This window comes from Haemorhous mexicanus, chromosome 14 (genome assembly GCF_027477595.1).
Source record: "Haemorhous mexicanus isolate bHaeMex1 chromosome 14, bHaeMex1.pri, whole genome shotgun sequence".
In the NCBI taxonomy this organism is placed as follows: Eukaryota; Metazoa; Chordata; class Aves; order Passeriformes; family Fringillidae; genus Haemorhous; species Haemorhous mexicanus.
Window position 1 is genome coordinate 1,366,956 of NC_082354.1, and position 17,653 is coordinate 1,384,608.

General features: G+C 56.0%; 2 protein-coding genes across 10 annotated transcripts; both read right to left on the reverse strand.

Annotated features, from left to right (window-relative positions):
* Window positions 1-9: 9 nt before the first annotated feature.
* CCNB3 (cyclin B3) lies at window positions 10-4,626 on the reverse strand. Of its 4 annotated transcripts, none has more exons than XM_059859292.1 (12): window positions 4,520-4,626; window positions 3,786-3,904; window positions 3,618-3,701; window positions 3,338-3,456; window positions 2,746-2,848; window positions 2,351-2,452; window positions 2,101-2,193; window positions 1,715-1,852; window positions 1,118-1,273; window positions 680-829; window positions 379-509; window positions 10-229 (listed from the first exon to the last, which is right to left on the reverse strand). In XM_059859292.1, exons 1-12 carry the CDS (start codon window positions 4,521-4,523, stop codon window positions 157-159), a joined length of 1,272 nt encoding a protein of 423 aa, XP_059715275.1. In that variant the 5' UTR covers window positions 4,524-4,626; the 3' UTR covers window positions 10-156. The 4 variants fall into 4 exon arrangements, with proteins under 4 accessions (XP_059715275.1, XP_059715274.1, XP_059715273.1 ...); XM_059859291.1 differs by having other exon boundaries at window positions 2,351-2,449; window positions 3,618-3,713; XM_059859290.1 differs by having other exon boundaries at window positions 3,618-3,713.
* Window positions 4,627-7,583: 2,957 nt separating this feature from the next.
* On the reverse strand, window positions 7,584-16,971 carry LOC132333844 (protein eva-1 homolog C-like). 6 transcript variants are annotated; one of them, XM_059859344.1, is made up of 8 exons: window positions 16,378-16,971; window positions 13,202-13,401; window positions 10,707-10,830; window positions 10,373-10,525; window positions 10,069-10,209; window positions 9,835-9,906; window positions 9,407-9,496; window positions 7,584-8,714 (listed from the first exon to the last, which is right to left on the reverse strand). In XM_059859344.1, the coding sequence occupies exons 1-8, from the start codon at window positions 16,715-16,717 to the stop codon at window positions 8,329-8,331; spliced, it is 1,506 nt and encodes a 501-aa protein (XP_059715327.1). In that variant the 5' UTR covers window positions 16,718-16,971; the 3' UTR covers window positions 7,584-8,328. The 6 variants fall into 6 exon arrangements, with proteins under 6 accessions (XP_059715327.1, XP_059715326.1, XP_059715330.1 ...); XM_059859343.1 differs by having other exon boundaries at window positions 10,066-10,209; window positions 16,378-16,955; XM_059859347.1 differs by lacking the exon at window positions 10,069-10,209 and having other exon boundaries at window positions 16,378-16,969.
* Between the last annotated feature and the right edge of the window lie 682 nt (window positions 16,972-17,653).

Genomic DNA, 17,653 nt, shown 5'->3' on the forward strand with positions numbered 1-17,653 from the left:
GCCAGCATGTACAACAAACATATTTTATTAACAGTTACACATTACTTTTTTCCCCCCCCCCACCTTGTCCTCAGTTAAAATTACTATTACTTATGTACATGATAGCACCCTGCTTGAGGGTACCCCATTATTTACAGGCTTATTCACAGAGTAGGGCTAGGAGCTAGTGAGTGTCTCCTCAAGCTTGAGCATGTCCATGGGGGTGACTTTGGCAACCTCAAAGAAGACCCTGGAAGGAACACATTGGTTTAGAGCTCAACCCAGCCCTGACACCCATCCACCATTGCTCCCAGATCCCTACAGAAGCCTAGGGTGCATGCTGGTGGTGTCACACCCTGTGGCAGGGACAGGCCTGAGACATAAACCCAGTGCTCTCACCTGTGCGAGTACTTGCTGCGCACAGCATTCAGTTTGTCACGGGGCTGGTATGTGAGCAGGAAATTCAGCCTCTTCACCAGAGGATGCAGGTCCTGGGCACTGTACCCACTGTAGTACTCCAGTGTAGGGGTCTGCAAGGGGACAGCAGGGCTAAGCTGTGTCCTCAATGACAGGACAGCCATCATCTTCCCTGTCCAGCATCCAAATCTGATCATAGCCCTAGCGATCACCCCACTCACTAGTCCATTGTGTCCCCCTGCAGTGCCTCCTCCCAGGGTGCCTCAGCAGAGACAGTACTCACCCAGCCCCCAAGGTTCTTCATGGTAAGTGCCAGCAGCAGGCAGCTGGCAGCCAGCTTCGAGGGGCTCTCACGGGCATAGTCGTACTCCTGCAGGGTCATCTCACAGAGGAAGCGGGCCAGCGTCAGTGTCTCCATGGTGGCACGGGCACACTGCAGCCAGTGGGCAGGGAAGGGCTCAGCCTTTTGAGCAACGCTGCTCCCCTTCCCAGCCTTTCTAGGATCTAGAATGCAGCCGCTGGGGCACAGATCAGGGATCACACACACCCAGCCTATCACAGACCACCATCCTCACACCTCACCCCGCCTTTGAGGGGACCTGGATGAAGTTCCCTTGCTGCCAACTGGGATCCTGAAGCCCCAGTGATGTGAGTCACTGTCCCCTGGAGCCAACAGAAGGGATGCCTGGGGGCACCCAGCCCACCCTCTGAATGCACTCACCTTGGCAAAGCGCCGCAGGAAGCGGTAGGGGATGGGGATGTTGATGTCAAACTTGAGGGTACTGAGGATGCTCATCTCCATAGCAATAAGCTCCTCCCGCTTGTAGGCATCATCACAGATATAGAGGAAGTCATCCACGCATGGTGGGCACCGCTCCTGTGGGGGCACAACGCTCAGCACCCCAATGGGGGCTCATCATGGCCTCACTCAGGAGATCCTAGCCAGCCCACAGGCCCTGTAAGTGTTCACGTGCTGCTGGACTCAGCAAGGACTGTTGACACCCTGTGGGACTTTTGTGATGTCCATACTCCTCCAGCCCTTGGCGTGAGCTCCATGCCTGCTTTACGTAAACTAAGGTATCCTGATGGTCTGTGCAGAGCAGAGAGAACCTGGCTCTCCAGTGACACCAGGACACAGGTTTCAGCCCATCATGACTGTATTTGCAGCCCTTGGGACAGGAAGGAGGAACATGACAGACATGCCACTCTGGCAGCTCTCAGGGCAGTAACCTGGCCTTCTCTAAATGCCCCCACCCCAGGGACCAGAGAGGCACAGCCCCTCTGACCCTGCACCCCAGGAGAGCACACAAAGAGTCACCTCAAATTTGGAGGCAATGAGGATGGCAGTGGAGCCGATGAGCTGCAGCTTCTCCCTCATGCTCACCACCTCCACCAGGTAGTGGTCCACTAGCTTCACAGCCAGGTACAGTGTCTCATGGTTAAGCTCAAAGTTCTCCTTCAAGGATGAGAGTGGGTGTCAGAACAGAGTGTCAGACGTTAGGCCTGGCCAGCCCCTTCTAGCTCTCACAGAGGCCAGGGGTACCTATGGGCCAGGCTCAGAGGGAGGGATGTAGTCTCATCCCTAGCCCACACAGGGGGAGGATCAGCTCTGCACTGGGAATGCTAGGAGCCTCTGCTAGCACAGAGGTCACACATGCCAAAGGCAGCATGGGGGCTGCTCTGCAGAAAGCTGTGCCCTCTCACCTGCACCTCCACCATCCAGTCCACAAGGATAGCACGCATGTCCCTACTGATGTCTGTCTGCTTCTCCATGTAGTCAGGAAGTATGAATTTTTCCTGCCAAAGAGCCAGCTTTCAGGGACAGGGCAAACATCCCCACCTTCAAACAAGCCCCTTCTCACCCTGTGCAGTCCTCTGCCAGGTGGTCAGAGCCTCTGGGCATTCAGTGGCCCTGACTGCAGTCACTCCTTCCCTGGACAGGGCTGTCACCCACCTCTCTTTCCCGCATGTATTCAAAGATCTCCTTGGCGTACTCTGCATTGGCATAGGGGTCACCCAGCTGCTCCTTGTCAATGTCCTCCACTGCTGGCACCTGCTGGCATGGAAGAGGCAGCAGTAAGGGGGAGGCCCTGTAAGTGCCAGTCACCTTGTTGGGGCAAGGCTGCATCTCCTCTGTATCCCTCTTTTCCACCTGCCTCACACTTTCCCAGGGGAGAATTCTTGAAGGAAGATGGTGGTGGCACTTTGCCCCCCTCCCCAGCTTTCCATCACCCTGGCTGAAGTCTCTCCAAGGCCCAGAGCACTGCCAGGTGCCTGAGTACCACCAGTGCCTGCCACAGAGCGGTGCTGCAATGGGCCTGGGGCAGTGCTGCAGCCCAGGGTCCCTACCCTCTGCTCAGGGGGCTTCAGTTCCTGTACAGACACCGGCTTCTCTGGCACAGGATCCACTCTGGGCTCTGCAGGAGCTGTTGGGGGAGTTTTCTTCATTGACCTGGAAAGGACAAGAACATAAATCATTGCTGGGAGAAGACCAAATTTCTTGGCTGATGAGGGGCCTTCCAAAGACTCTTGCTGCTTCAGGAAGGGGCAAAACCACCCCTAAAATATCCCCACAGACTCTTAGAACCACTTAGGTTGGAAAAGACCTTTAAAGATATTGAGAACAACAGTTCCCCCACCACTGCCATGCCCACCACTAAACCATGTCCCCAAGGGCCACATCCATATGACTTAAATCCTGCCATGGAAGGTGACCCTACAACTGTCCTGGGCAGCCTGTGCCAGGGCTGGACAGCCCTTCCAGGGAAGAAATTTTTCCTAATATCCAACCCAACCCTCCACTGCCACAACCTGATGCCATTTACAGTAGATATACTAGTTCCCTTCGGCATCTGGCTCAGCCTCCATCAGCCAAGGGAAGCCCCTACTACTTGTCCCCATGGGACAAGTTTGCAGCAAAACCCTGCCCCCAGCTACTCACTTTTTTAAGTTGATCTCATTGTTCTTGGCCACCCCTAAGGCATTATGTGCCTTCTGCGCCTTGGGTGGAGCAACCTTCACAGCCTCCTTCTTCCCTGCCATCACCTGGTTCTTGCGAGCCTGTTTGGGTCAGAACCGGGCCATACAGGGGCTGCACAGTGGAAAGCAAGATATGCCCTCCAGGGAGACCTCTCTTCCTAATGGGCATGGGATATGCCTCCCCCCCACCATGGGGACCTCACAGAGGGGACCAGAGCCCCCATCCTCACAGAAGTACTCACATTGGTGATGTCTCCGAACGCTGATCTCTTCTTGGGTCCGCCCTGGGGTGAGGATGAAGACCTCTTGGCATGACAACTCTCCTCCTGCAATAGAGGCTGTTAGAAGACGGTGGTCAGCTGCCGCACAGGAGCCCCCCCCCTACAGCCCTCGCTTGGCTCGGTGCTCACCTTCTCAGGATCGACGTTCTCTGCAGCAGGGCCTGCCTTGCCTGCTCGGGACTGCTTGGTGCTCAGCATCTTGGCATTGCGTGGCAGTGGCATCCTTTCCCTTGGTCTCTGTGAGCAAGCTGGGGGCAAAGCATGATGTGATGGAGGCTGCTGCCCACCTGCCTCCAGGGACACCCTCCCAGCTTGGGGTAGCACAGGGGGAGGTTTGTCTCCCCTGGGAGTTAGCACAGCAGGACTGATCCCTTTCCTGAGCACGGCAGGTGGGTGGTGCCCCAAGACATGCCCAGGTGAGGGACAAATCTGGCTAGGGGTGCTCCCAGAGAGGAAGGGACATAGACCCCAAAGACCACCACCAAAAGCACTCTGCTGGGCGAGGTGGTAGGGGGGACAGGCAATTCCCAGACTTCTGCATACCAGACTAGGATGCAAGGGCTTGCACATCCTCGTAGAGCTGGAGGTCTTGGAGATCCCCACTCTCCTGCAACCCTCAGGGTCCCCTGGGGGAGTCGGGAGTCCCAAAGCTCCCCTCTCTCCTGAATGCCCCGGAGTTCCCAGGGAAGCTGGGGATCTCGGAAGCCCTTACTCCCTTGCATCCTCCAGAGTCCCCACGCCTGCCACCAACTACGGGTCCCAGCGCTGCCCACTCCCCCGCAGCCCTCGGAGGCCCCACTCACCCATAGTCGGGGGGGATCCCCCCTGCCACCCACGCCCGGAGTGTCTCCCTCCCCACTCACCCATGCCCAGTCCGCTGCGCCCGCACCTCCGGCCCCGGCGCTTTTGAAAGTAGCAGTTCGGTAGCGGCCGGCCAGCACTGGCCGAGCCTCGCCCAATCGGAGTGCGAGGCGATGCCAGGCGGCGGCCAATCGGCGGGCGCAGAGGGATGCAGTTGCTAAGGGGCAGGGCGGCAGGGTTTAAAATTCAACGCCGGTGACCAATGGAAAGGCGAGCATGCGGCAGGGGCGGGGCGAGCGCCGAGCCGGGCGGGCAGTGATTGGTGGGAGCGGACGCCGTTTAAATCCGTTCTGCGGGGCCGTCGTGGCGGCCGGGCCGCAGAGTGAGTGGCGCCCGGGGAGTGGCCCCGGCCTTGCTGTCCTTCGGGGCGGGTGGAGCGGCCTCTGCGGGCAGCTGGGTCCGCTGAGTCCGCTGAGTCCACTGCCTCTACTGCCTCCGCCTGCAGCCGTGGGTCTCAGGCCTCGGGGGCTGCCCTTTCCCACCGGGCTGGGGGACAGGGTGTTTTGGGGGGACAGGGTGTTTTGGGGGGACAGGGTGTGCTGGCCGTTCACCTTCCTTGACCTAGTGTCGGGAACAGAGGGCTCAGATCGCTTGGATAATCACAGAACGGTTTGGGTGGGAAGGGACCTTAAGCTCAACCTGTTCCCCCCCCTGCCATGGGCAGGGACACCTTAGACGAGCCCAGGGTACTCCAAGTCCTCTCCAGCTTGACTTTGGACACTTCCAGGGATGCAGGGGCAGCCACAGCTGCTCTGGGCACCCTGTGCCAGGGCATCCCCAGCCTCACTTCTCACAGGGAAGATATTTTTCTATCTAGTCTAACCCTACTTTCACTGTCTGAGGTAGCACAGGAGCACTGTTCATGTGGTGTCGTACAGGCATGACTGACCAAGTTCAGGGTGAGGCTCACTGGGACTGCCCCATCATCCACAGCAACCAGGACAGGGTCAAAGTTACTAAGGCACATGTCACAGTCACTGTAATATGGGGTTGTACGGGACATCAGCTGCTTATCGAACATCTGCTGAGGAGCGCTGTACGTGTATCAAGGACCAGCCTTGAGGGCATTGCAGATCTTGGGGTGACCCGTGCCATGCAGCCAGGCTGCTGGGCAGGGAGAGCTTGGAAAAGGCTTGCTCAGGCCGCCCGTTGGCTTGAAGTCAATTTCCATGTATCACGAAAGGAATGCAAGAGACTCCTCGCATGCACAGCTTGCTTTTTTCCTTGATAAACTAGTCGTGGAAAAGCCACCCACTTTTCATGTGTGAGACACATGATCCATGTTTGTATCCTTGATGCTCAGTGTATCACTCTGCTCCTTTGTGAGTTTCCAGCACAGTTCTTTGCTCTCATGCCACCACCATGCAGTGGTCCTGTGCCCTCAGCAGCTCTTGGGGGCTTTAGCACTACACTGAGGTCTGGCACAAGTGAAGCCCCTGCTGAGGTAAACTTAGCAGAGCTCAGCACTGCAGCAGAGGAGAGCTTCCCTTGGCCAAAGATTCCCAGAAAAACCTTTCAAATTCCTAGGTTTTACCCAAGAAAATCCTTTCAGATAATCGCACACTCACATGCTGCTGTTATGGGTGGAGCTGCTGAACCCCTAGCTAGGGAAACACAGCAGTGCCAGCATCTGTGGGGATTTAAACTTGCTGCCCAAGGGCTATGTGGGCAGGATCAGGCACATGGCTTGGGCTGCATGCGGGCAGCTCTGCTGCATCTCCAGCAGGAAGACCTGGATCACAGACAGCCAGGAGCAGAATTCTGCTTACTGGTTCAGTGGAGGTTTAAACCTGGATCCCACACATCTTGGGTCCCTTCAGTCCCCAAAACTGGTCAGAGTTGCTGCAGCCCCAGCCCACCTTGTTCCCTCCTTGGCCATTTGTCCTCTCCAGACCCAGCTCCCACCGTGTTACTACTTCTGTCCTTGGCCTGGGGCCTCCCTGAGGCTTGCTTGCTGTTGGTTTGGGATCCTGTGGGATCCAGGAGCCTGCCTTTCCCTGTGCATGTTAAGGCAGTGCATAGCCCAGTCAGAAATACAGGCTGGGTGCATACTAGCCAGGCAGAGCCAGGACTCATCCCACTGCCAGTGATTATCCTGTAGGATAAGATCCTCAGCCAAAACTCCCACCCAAGTCTGCCCACAGCCCTGTGGAAGCTGAGATGAGCTTCCTGCTTTGGGACAGGTTCATGTCTGCTTATCCTGCCTAGGCTTGGCACTGGGAAGCAGGCTTTTCCAGTCTCTAAAGCACTGCCATGCTGGTGCTCCTGGCAAGGCTCTTGGGAATCCCAGCCCTGCTGCAGGGGTGTGACTTCCACCACACAAGCTGAAATTGCCCCTGGACATGGGGCATGTGGGAGAAAAGCTGAGGCGAGCAAGAAGTGCAAGGTGAAGCCATTGGTGTGCAGCAGGAGCTGTGCCAGCTGACCAAGCATTGAGGCAAGGGTGTGGTCTCAGTCCAGATCACAATCTATGGATGCTGGGGGCCGGCTGGGGGTGAGACCTCCACAAGCTCTGCTTGGGCTGTGACATTCCCTCAGCAAACCCCGAAATCAGGGAGAATGCAGGACCTTGGCTCCTCTCGCTAGACTCTGTGTGCTGGCTCAAGAGCATTTGTGCCTGGCATGTCCCTTTCATGAGGAAAGCTGGGTTGCTGCTTCCATCCAGACTCTTCCCACAGCACTAAAAAAGCCTGTGCTACCTTTTCAAGTTGGAGCAGACCCCAGCCCCAGCCTGGCTTCCTGGCACTGCAGGACGGCTGAGAAGCCCCTCTGCACGGTATCTGGGGACCTTTGCTCCAGGATTGCTTACCAGATGGGAAGCCCCAGGCTGAAGAAGGGCAGCAAGGACAGGGAAGCATCATTACTAGGACCCAAATGGGCTGCTTTTCCCTTTTCTCTTCCCCTTATTCTTTCCTGTGGTAAAACAGGCCCAACTTGTTTGTTTCCCATGGCCCAGTGCCAGAAGCACTGATGGGAGGCAAGGTACTTCTCTGCACAGGGAGGGCTGAACTTTGCCTCTTTCTTTTTCCCCTTTTCATTACTAATGACCAAGGTCAGGGAGAGATATTGTGCCTAAGAGCTATTGCATTTATTCACTGGAAAAAAATACAGCAAGTTAAAACTTGGGGCTCTCCTGCCGCTGGGGAAAGTAGAGAGGAAAGCATAGAGCAACACGGCATGACATGAGCTCCTGAATGCCTGCAGGTAGGTGAGAGCCGGTGTTATGCTGAGCTGCCAGTGGCCCCAGCCTGGGGAGTAGCTCCCTTGGCACAGCAGGGCTGCATGGCATGCACTGTGGTGGGGCTGTGCTGGTGATGCCTGCTGTGCTTGCACACCTACTTCACCTGCCTCTTCCTATGTCCTGGCTATTCCTGCCTCTCTGCTGCTGACACAGTGCCTGAGTGCAGGGTGTGTTTGCAGCACCAGGAGTGGAAGCCAGTACCCAAGGAAAAATAGGAGCAAGCAGCTTCAAAGGGCTCAGGGTGGGCTTGACACAGCTGATCAGGGTTAAACTCTAGAGCCAGACAATGCAAGCTGAGAACAGGGAGGTTAGGTTAGGGTTAGTGGCATCTGTGGCAAAGGAGCCCATGGCCCACAGAACCATTATACCGCCCCTTATCACACTGAGGGTCTGCATGTCACCCCCAGCTGGTGGAGCTGTGGGTTGATGGACTCACTGGAGCTGCCATGACCCTGCTGCTGCTCAGGATGTCCAGCCACCCCAAGGAGCCCAAACTCTTATGTCTCTCTGATGTTGGATCCCACTGAGCCTGCACCCCTCTGCTGCCCTCCAGCCATTTTCTTCCGGGTCTTATTTGGTGGCCGATTTGATCTTGTGTATGGCATATGGGCTTGACTCCTTGGGCATCCAGATCTCCTCCCCACTGTGGCCCTGGTGCTCCACTGCTCCCTCCATAGCTGCCGTCAGCTCAGGGCCAAAGATGCTGTCAGTGGCCCGATAGGTGCGGGTGAGGCGACGGAAAGAGGAGTCTGAGGAGCTGTCATCAGGGATGTCTTCATCCTGCTCATCCTGCAGCTTGGTCCTGCCCAGCTCTGAGCTGCTGCCCAGCTCTGGGTCTTTGAGAGCCTCCCCCACCTCCTGGATGAAGGTTGTTTTGGGGCTGATGATGCACAGCAGCAGCATGAGGCCTCCTGAGACTCCACAAAGAAAGTAGAGGGCAACTTTCTCTGGGACACCTGAAGGAAAAAGGAAAGAAAGACACCAGGGTACAAACTGCTCTGTAGTCTGTGGGTGTCAGTGCCTGCAAAGCCCGTCTACCAGGCATATGGGAGTAAGAGGAAGGGAGTAGGGATGCCCCCACCACCCAGGCTGCAGAGACAGGACAGACCCTGCCCCAGCGATCATGGAAGTGTCACCTAGACCCTCATCAGCACCCACCAGTCCTGAAATGGGCCTTTCCCCCAAGGAAACCTTCACTGAGATGTGAGGTAGGCAGAGCAGGGGAAAAAATAATCCCTTGGGGGATTAAATGAGTAATTTCCTCCGACAAGTGAAATTTTTGCCTGCAGAGGGGTGGTCTCCATCAGTGCCTGCAGACAGGGCGGGAAGAAAAAGACCCAGTGGGTAATCTGGCCTGTTGGAAAAGGAAGGTCCACAGGCAGGACTGTAGCCACACCATCACTGTTGATGCTGTGGGTCTTTGAGGCTCGTTCCACCTCTGAGCTCCCACCCTACTTGTCCATCCCAAACCCAGCATGGGTGCTTGGTGCCCTGCTCCTTTGTGTCTGTTGGCCCTGCTGGAGAGGTTTGGGGTCTGGCTGCCTCTGAGATGAGCCCTAGGTTGAGCTGGGGCCATCCGGGATGTCAGCCACCCCCCAGCCTCTCCGGTTTCCCCAGGTGCTACATGAGACCCAGAGAGGGCACATACCCCAAAGGTGAGCAAAAGCTGCCAGAGAGCTAGTAAAAATCATGCGGTCTTCCTGGAGCCTGGAGAACCTGGGCCCTTTGTACCAGCCACCTGCAGTGAGAAGGGGGTGCAGACTGAGGCACGAGGTGCTCTCAGTGCCCCATGTCCCGACTGCGTGCTCCTGCCTGTCCTTCCCCATACCACACTCCATCCTTCCTGCACAAGTGCTCTGCTGTCCACAGGGATGACCCTGTGTGTCTTCCTCTCCCCTGCTCCCAGCAGATGCCACCTCCATCCCCTCAAAATGGGCACAAGGGATGGTTTCCACCATGGGACAGGGATGCTAGGCTGGTACTAGGGATGCAGACAAACCATGGAAGGGCTGGTTCACCCGAGCACAGATGTGATGCCACACTGCTTGTGGTGTAACCTTCCTCCCCCCACATTACCGTGAATGTAGTCCGAGAGCAGGAAGGGGTCCGAGGTGTCAGGGCCCACCTCCTCCAGCAGCTGCTTGGGCACTGCAAGGAGAGCACACACCAAGCATCACCATCCTGCTCCTTCCCTGCAGCCCCTGCCTCCCTGGGGAGCCCCATGCCCCTGCCTGTGTGGCATGGGGTGGGCAGAGCAGACACTCCACCAGTGGCGCCTGTGCCCCTGGCTCCGTGGGGAGCTCTCACCACAGGTGTAAGAGACTCGCAGCTGCTTCTTCATGCCGGGGAGGCACGGGTCCCCGAAGGTGGCCTTGTCAGCAGCCACAGTGCAGTTCCCCTTGCGGTGGCACTTCTTGGAGACCCTGCGCAGAGCATCTGGAGCCACACACTCTGCAGAGGCATGAGGCATGGACCCATGGGCAGAGCTGCCTGCCCCTCCCTGCTGGGCATCAGCCAGCGGAGGCCAAGGGACACAGGTACAGCCCAGTGGTGGACTTGTGCCATACTCTGCATGACTCCTGCCCCATTTCTGTCTCAAACCATTCTGGCATACCTATATGGGGTTCTCCAGTGTTCAAGACATCACATTCTGGTTTGCCCCGCAGGAATCGTCCATAACTTGCAGAATAAATGGCCAGGATGGATTTTGGTCGACACTGCAGCTTGAGGTTGTCATTCTCGCACACGGTCTTGACCCGATGGTTCCCTAGGGAGTGACATCGCTGAGTGCCCTGATGCATCCTGACTCACCTTTCTTAGGCCAAGGGAGGGGTTGAAATAGGGCTGCGAGGTGCAGAAGCAGCCATGCATCTCCTTCCTGCTCCTTTCTGAGCAGCTGAGGTCAGGGAGAGCCCATGCAGTATTGCCTAGACCATGCTCCACCTCACCTGGCCGGCACTTGTAGGAAGCGATGAGATACTTGTGTGTCCCAGGGCATGGGTCTGGCCCAAAGACCTGGCTGTGCACTGAGAACTGGCACCACTGCTGGTCCTGGCACTCAGCCAGCAGCTTCTGGAGAGCAGAGTGGAACAGGAGTGAGTTGGGTGAGAAGTCCCAAGGCTGTTATCACCTCCTGTGCGTCAGTGCCATCACCACACTCAGGGAAGTGGCCACTCATCCCACAGAAGTGTCCCATAGCTGCTCCTGCCCACCCCTGATGCAGACATCCCAATTCCAGTGCCTGTTCCGGAACCAGTTCCCCCCCTGCACCCACTGAGCTGTGTGTCCTACATAGCTGCTACTACCTGTGCTGGCATCCCAGTACCGTACCGTACCGTACCATACCGTACCGTACCGTACCATACTGTACTGTACCATACTGTACCGTACTGTACCATACCATACCATACCGTACCGTACCGTACCGTACCTTACCATACCGTACCATACCTTACCATACGGTACCGTACCATACCATGCCATACCGTACCATACCATACCGTACCATACCGTACTGTACCGTACCTTACCGTACTGTACCGTACCTTACCGTACCATACCGTACCTTACCATACCATACCCTACCATACCTTACCATACCATACCATACCATACCATACCATACCATACCATACCATACCATACCATACCATACCATACCATACCATACCATATCGTACCGTACCGTACTGTACCGTACCGTACCGTACCGTACTGTACCATACTGTACCGTACTGTACCATACTGTACCATACCATACTGAACTGTACCGTACCGTACTGTACCATACCGTACAACACCGTACCATACCGTACTGTACCGTACTGTACCATACCGTACCATACCGTACCGTACCGTACCGTACCGTATCGTACCACGCGTCTCTAACAGCCGTGCAGGCGAATCCCCTGGACTCGCGTCCGTGCAATGACCCCGCCCGGCCACAAGGTGGGGACGAGCTTTCACCCACGGGCCGGTCGGGCCCCGCCCGTGACCGGGATGGCCGCGGCCCCTCTCCCCTCCTGCACACGGGGCCAGCCCGCGAGCGGCCGAGCCGGGCCTTCGGCTCTGGAAGGAGTCCCTGGGTCGCCCGGCCTTGGGTGGCTATGGGACTCCCTTCCCCTCTGTTTGCCTCCTTGCCCTCACAAGTCCCACAGCAATGGCTCCTCAGCGGAACAGAGGCTGCCGGCAGAAGGGAGAAGTTTATTCCCTTGCTACCGCTGCGTGACTAGGGCCCGGGGATTCCAGCACCCACAACGGAGTCTCTTCTCATCTCTTAATTCCCCGTCCCTGTCCCTGTCCCTCCCGCCCAGCTCAGGACTGTCTCCACTTGGTCTTCACTGCCTGCCAGAACGGAAATTCACTAAGGAAACACAAGCAATCTCTGTTCCCAGTTGCTGCCTAAACAGAGCTGAGCTTTGGCAGCAGCTTTGCTCTTCTTGCTCTCTGCTCCAGACATCCCTGCTCCTTAATCAGCAGCATGTATTCCAGCCCTGTCAGGCTCTACTCTGGAACACATGGCAGAACATCTCTTCCACACTTAAATTCCAAAAATGGTCCAGGAAAAGGGCCCCACGGATGATGCAAAACTGTGAGGAACTGTTGACACCCTCCAAGGCAGGGAGGTCCCACAGAGAGACCTCAAGAAATTAGAGGATTGTGCAATCACCAACCACAGGAAATTCAACAAAGGAAACTGCTGGATTCTGCACCTGGGAAAGGGCAACCCTGGGTGTATGGACTGGGTGTATACTGGGGTCCTGGTCAACAACAACCTGAATATAAGTCAGCAGTGCCCTAGCAGCCAGGAGGACCAACCTTGTCCTGAGGGGCATCAGGCTCAGCCAGGCCAGGGAGGGGATTGTACATCTCTGCTCTGCATGGGGCAGACTCACTTTGAATATTGTGTGTAGCTTTGGTCACCATAATATAAGAAAGATATGAAATTATTAGAGAGCATCCAAAGGAGGGCAATACTGTGAAGGGGATTTAGGGGAAGCCTTATGAGGACTGGCTGAAAATACTTGGCCTGTTCAGCCTGGAGGAGTCTGAGCTGGTCCTCATTTTGGTCTACAACTTCCTCATGAAGGGAAGAGAAGGAGCAAGCACTGATCTTTCCTCTGTGGTGACCAGTGACAGGACCCGAGGGAATGGGCTGAAGTTGTTTGAGGGCAGGTTTAGGCTGGATGTTAGAAAAAGGTTCCTCTCACAGAGGATAGTTGGGAACTGGCTCCCCAGAGAAGTGGTCTCAGCACCAAACCTAGCAGAGTTCAAGAAGTGTTTGTGATTCTTTGATTCCATTATTCTATAATCCTGATGCTGATGAAAACCTTCTCAGGGCATGGGGAGGCTGCATTGCCTGCAGCCCCCCAGCCCAAGCAGGCAGCTCAGTGATGTGGAGACAGAGGGTTGTGCAGCCTGGCCCCTGAGATCCCTCCCTTACCAGGTGGGCCGTGGCAGACGTGCATTCGGTGCTCTCCTGGGAGGCATTGTTGGGGCTGGGACAAAGGTTGTTGCTGGGCACTCGGCGCCCATAGAAGGCCCCAAGGATGCTGATGGTGGTTTTACGAGGGCAGACGATGAGGAGCTGCTCTCCATCACAGGTGTGGGCAGTGTGGTTCCTCAGCACCTTGCGCAGGTACCCTGGAAGGGGAAAGCAGGGATGGTGTTGTCCAGAGGAGACAACAGGGCCACAGCAGTGGTGGCACTTGGGCACCCAAGTGCTGGTGGCAGTGAGGATATCTTGAGATGAGGCACTTATGGGGTGAACAAGATCAGAGCAGAACAGCAGCAGAGAAGATGGGCTTGCAGCAAACTTTGCATACAACATTGCTGCCAGGAGCCTGGAAAGCAGCACAGAATAGCTGAGCTGGTTAGCAACAGGAAAGGAAAGATGGAGGCTGTATAGCAAGTCAGAGAAAGTAGAGAAATCCCGTAAGGAGATGTCAAGTGTTTAGAGAAAATCAGGCTTGTTATGGAGCCATGGTGGGGAGAGAACAAGAGTGAGCCAGAGATGATCCCCCAGTGATGATCCCTGGAGTCAGGGTGAGGAGGATGCTCTCTGTCACAAGTTGAGCCATGAGCCGGATGACAGATGGGTCCAGGGGCTGCTGCAAGCTCCCACAACTGGTTGGGTCAGTATGGATGAGTGTGAGCCACAAAGTCATCACTTGAGCTCAGCTGACCTCAAGTCTCTGCTGAAGAAGCCCAGTGTGTTGCTGCAAACTATTCCTGGCCCCCAACCCTTTCAATGGGAACTGGCCCTTCCCTTCTTGACTTCCCATCACAGAATGCTTCTTTCTTTCAATCCTGCCTAGTTCATGTCCCAAACTACTGCCCCTGTTGTTTTCCCTACAGGGGACAACAAAGTGGGACTGTCCTGTGCAGTCTCTCCAAGGGCTTAACATGCAGTATTGGCTCCAGTTCACATTGGCTGTACTGGGTGGGCAAGGAGTCTATTTTAGTAGGAGCTCTTCAAGCTGCCAGGTGCTCTGAGCAGGCACCAGTTGCTGTAGAAGACTGAGGAGGCAAGAAAAGCTGACAAAATGTGATGTGTAGGCCCTGAATGAAGAACTTTTCATCTTTGAATAAAACAAAACCAAAGGGGAAGCATCATTTTGAGGCTCGGGAGACTGCAGCAGGGCAACATGGGGCTTCTGAGCAGACCACAGACCCCAGACCCCAGTTTCTGGGGTCTTTGGAGGAACTTGCACCTCAGGCCCAGGCCAGTGCTGGGGCCCAGGGCAGGATATGCACTCTGTCCCCTGAATGCCATTGTGTCAAACTCCCCCAAACCAAGACAAGAAGGTGGGACCACTAGCTCCCCCCCTCCCCCGCAAACTTGTGCCAGGCTCAGCAGCACAAAGGGCCCCTTTCACCTTCAGTGCTGCCACTAACCCTTCAGTATCTGCAGTCAGCATCCCTCCTTGGGATGTCAGCAAGTGCAGCTGGGAGCTGCCTCCAGCCTGGAGTTAATCTCTCCCTTGGCATTATCCCTCACAAGCTGGGATGAGCAAGTGAGTGGCCACAGCATCCCAGAAGCAAGCCCTCAATTGCTTCTGTGCGTGATGGAGGAAAGATGAAAGGAGAGGTACAGGAAGGTAGATGGCAGTAGATAAGGTGTTCTAGGTCAAAGCTCCAGTGTGATGCAAAGATATTCTTTGAATGGCACAGAGCTAGATCAGACCCTTGGAGTGAAGAGCTCATGAAAAGGGGACAGGACAAACCCTGTCCTGTCCCTCTCCTCTGGTTGCCCCATATCACTGGATGCTGGGGCCTGTGAGGGGCACAGGACCCTGCCCAGGCTGCCAGCCCCCATCCCCTTCCTCTGCATCCCCTGCAGCCCACACTTGCAGCACCAGGCCCCACACCTGGCAGCAGTCAGATGCTCCTGAAGGTTTCAGAGCCACCCTGGCCTTGACTTCTGCCTAGCACTGCCTCCATACCTACCTGCCTATACCAAATACTGCTAGATGTAGGGCTGCCTAAACTCCCCACTGCTGGGCAGCCTTGGATGCCGAGGACTCAGACAAATCCTAGAGATGGCAGGGAAGTCAGGGGAGAAATATGAGAAGAAATGAGTTTCCCCAAATCCAGCTTTGAGGCAGCCACCCTATTCTGCTGTCGTGCCTGCTGCAAGCACCAGTGGTTTGTATTTTAAAACTGAGGCTCAAACATTGCCATGGGTGCAGAGGTTTCTCCATCACACTCTTTTGGGCCAGTGAGCAGTTGTGAAGATGTTTTTTTGGGTGGAGCCATGTCAAGAAGGCTGTGGGCAGACTTTGTGAGTGATTCGTGCCAGTACAGCTGACTCAATCTCCGGTGCTGTGGTTGTGCCGTTAGCTCTGCCCCGATGAAATCACATCCTCCTCACCACAGCCCACGCTGCAGCATCAGGCTTTCACCCACCTGGGCTCAACTGAGCAGATGGAAGGTGTGCATGACTGTTTTCAGATGATCCCTGGGGAATGCCTGGTGCCCCCCCTGCCTGCACCTGTCCTGACTTTACAAAGAGATAGGACAGAAGGGATCCCAAATTTCTGCCTTGTCTACACCTATAAGGCTCACCGGCATAGCCTAGGGGAGAGCTTCTGACCCATGCTGTATCTGGTGGCAGGGGACCCTGCAGCACCCCTACTCACGAGTGCTCTAGCTGGGGCACAGCCACCAGGTCTGTCTAGGGACCAGGTACAGCTTCAACCCAACTCTTCTCTCTCCTTCTTAGAGCAGGGAAGGCTGGCAGAGTAGCCCTGAGTGCTCCTTCAGCTCTACACGCTGCCCAGCACCGAGGACATGAGCATCGTGGCTGAGGGGATGCTCAGCAAAGCTCAGGGACTGGCTTGTTGTTTATTTCTTTGCATTTCTGCCTGCAAACACTCCAAGAGAGCACAGCAGACCTGGGGAGCCACTCTCACACACACCAGGGCTGTGGGATGTGTTTTCAGAGAACAGCCCTGTGTGGAGATAAAGAAATCCCAGCATTTTGGGGAAATTCAGTCCGGCCTGCCATGGTTTATACCTCACTTGTCCCTACCCCACCAAAGTGCTGTTGCTTCTCCCTCCCATCATACCAGCGCAGTTCTCAGCATCCCCCTCCTCCCCGCCTTCACCCTGACTTACCGGACAGCTCCGGGCTGGCCTCCAGACGCACAGCAAAGCAGAGGAGGACCGCGGTCACTGCTGGCCTGAGCAGTTCACCCATGGCAGAGCCGCCGTGTCCCACCCGGCCGCTGGCACCAGCCGAGGCCTCGGCGGCGGGCGGTGCCCGCGGGGCTGGCACTGCGCGGGGACAATGGTTTGCTTCTCTGCTCTGCCGAAGTCCCGAGGCTCGGCGGGCACATGTGCACTCACTCTTAGCCTGCTGCCCAGGGCCAAAGGCTGCTCGGGACAGCTGGGTCACTCTCAGCACAGGAATGCTTCCCCCAGGGCATCCTGTTACGGGTGAGCCGTGCCTTGGCATCCCATTGCTGGCAAAGAAACTGGCAGCCCCTTCCCTCCCGCCTCTGTTCCCCCTGGACAGAGGAACAGGGCTTGACAAGGTTTCCAAAGTGCCCCCAGCTTTCTCCCAGACACGGTGAGACAGAAATCCAGATAAATGTGTACTATAATCTCAATCTTGGCAAATGTCCAGCCATTTACTTTGTGAGGAGGAAGGGAAAGGCTCCTTGAACTGCCTCCCAGGCAGCTGTTCCTGCAGAAAAGACAAACACCCTGCACCCAACAGTGTGGGAAGGGACCTCTTTGCTGCCACGTTTCTGCCCCCTATCCTCTGTGGGGCCAGGTACTGGCCATTCCGGCACCTTGTGAGGAGGGCACCGTGTCATATTGTGCCTCCCACCTGTGGGACTTAAATCCCTGCTTGCTGCTTCAGCTGGAGGGAAAAGCCATGGTCTGGAGCTGCTGGCTCTTCTCCCGGCTGAGATCAGCAGAGACTGCAGCAGCTGGCAGTGCCAGGAGCCATCACAGCTCTTAGAGGCTCAGCTTTGCCCAGGCAGGCGTAGCTGGGGAGGCTGTAGCAGCAGTGGGTACTGGCACACCTCACCTGGGGTGCACAGCAGGAGCTAGGTGGTGGGTGTTGAACTTGTGATGAGGGTAATGCCATGGCCCTGGGGGGCACTCACAGTGTCATCAATACATACCTCTTGATTATGGGAGTATGAGTCAGTGTCCCATTGAATAGGGTTCCAAATTCTCCCAAAGTTTTGATGGGGCAGAAAAAAATTGCCCACCCCCTGCAACCCCCAGTGTTAGCACCACTCTGGGCTGTGTAGCAGGACCAGGGGAAACATCTTTGTTGGGGAGTCTCCTCCAGGGGTCTGCAAAATAATTTCCCATCCTAATTGCCTTGAGGGAGATTGCTGTCTGATCAGAAGTTGATTATTTGGGGAAAGCTGGA

Excerpts from the sequence above, each read along its gene's own strand:
- CCNB3 (XM_059859290.1), bottom strand. Across the intron at positions 2,194-2,350 it reads AATACATGCGGGAAAGAGAG|GAAAAATTCATACTTCCTGA; the intron begins GTGGGTGACAGC and ends GCTCTTTGGCAG. Across the intron at positions 1,853-2,100 it reads ACTGGATGGTGGAGGTGCAG|GAGAACTTTGAGCTTAACCA; the intron begins GTGAGAGGGCAC and ends TCATCCTTGAAG.
- LOC132333844 (XM_059859343.1), bottom strand. The coding sequence starts at position 16,717 with ATGCCAAGGCACGGCTCACCCGTAACAGGATGCCCTGGGGGAAGCATT. Across the intron at positions 10,831-13,201 it reads CGTCTGCCACGGCCCACCTG|AAGCTGCTGGCTGAGTGCCA; the intron begins GTAAGGGAGGGA and ends TCTGCTCTCCAG. Across the intron at positions 9,497-9,834 it reads GCTCTCGGACTACATTCACG|GTGGCTGGTACAAAGGGCCC; the intron begins GTAATGTGGGGG and ends TTCTCACTGCAG.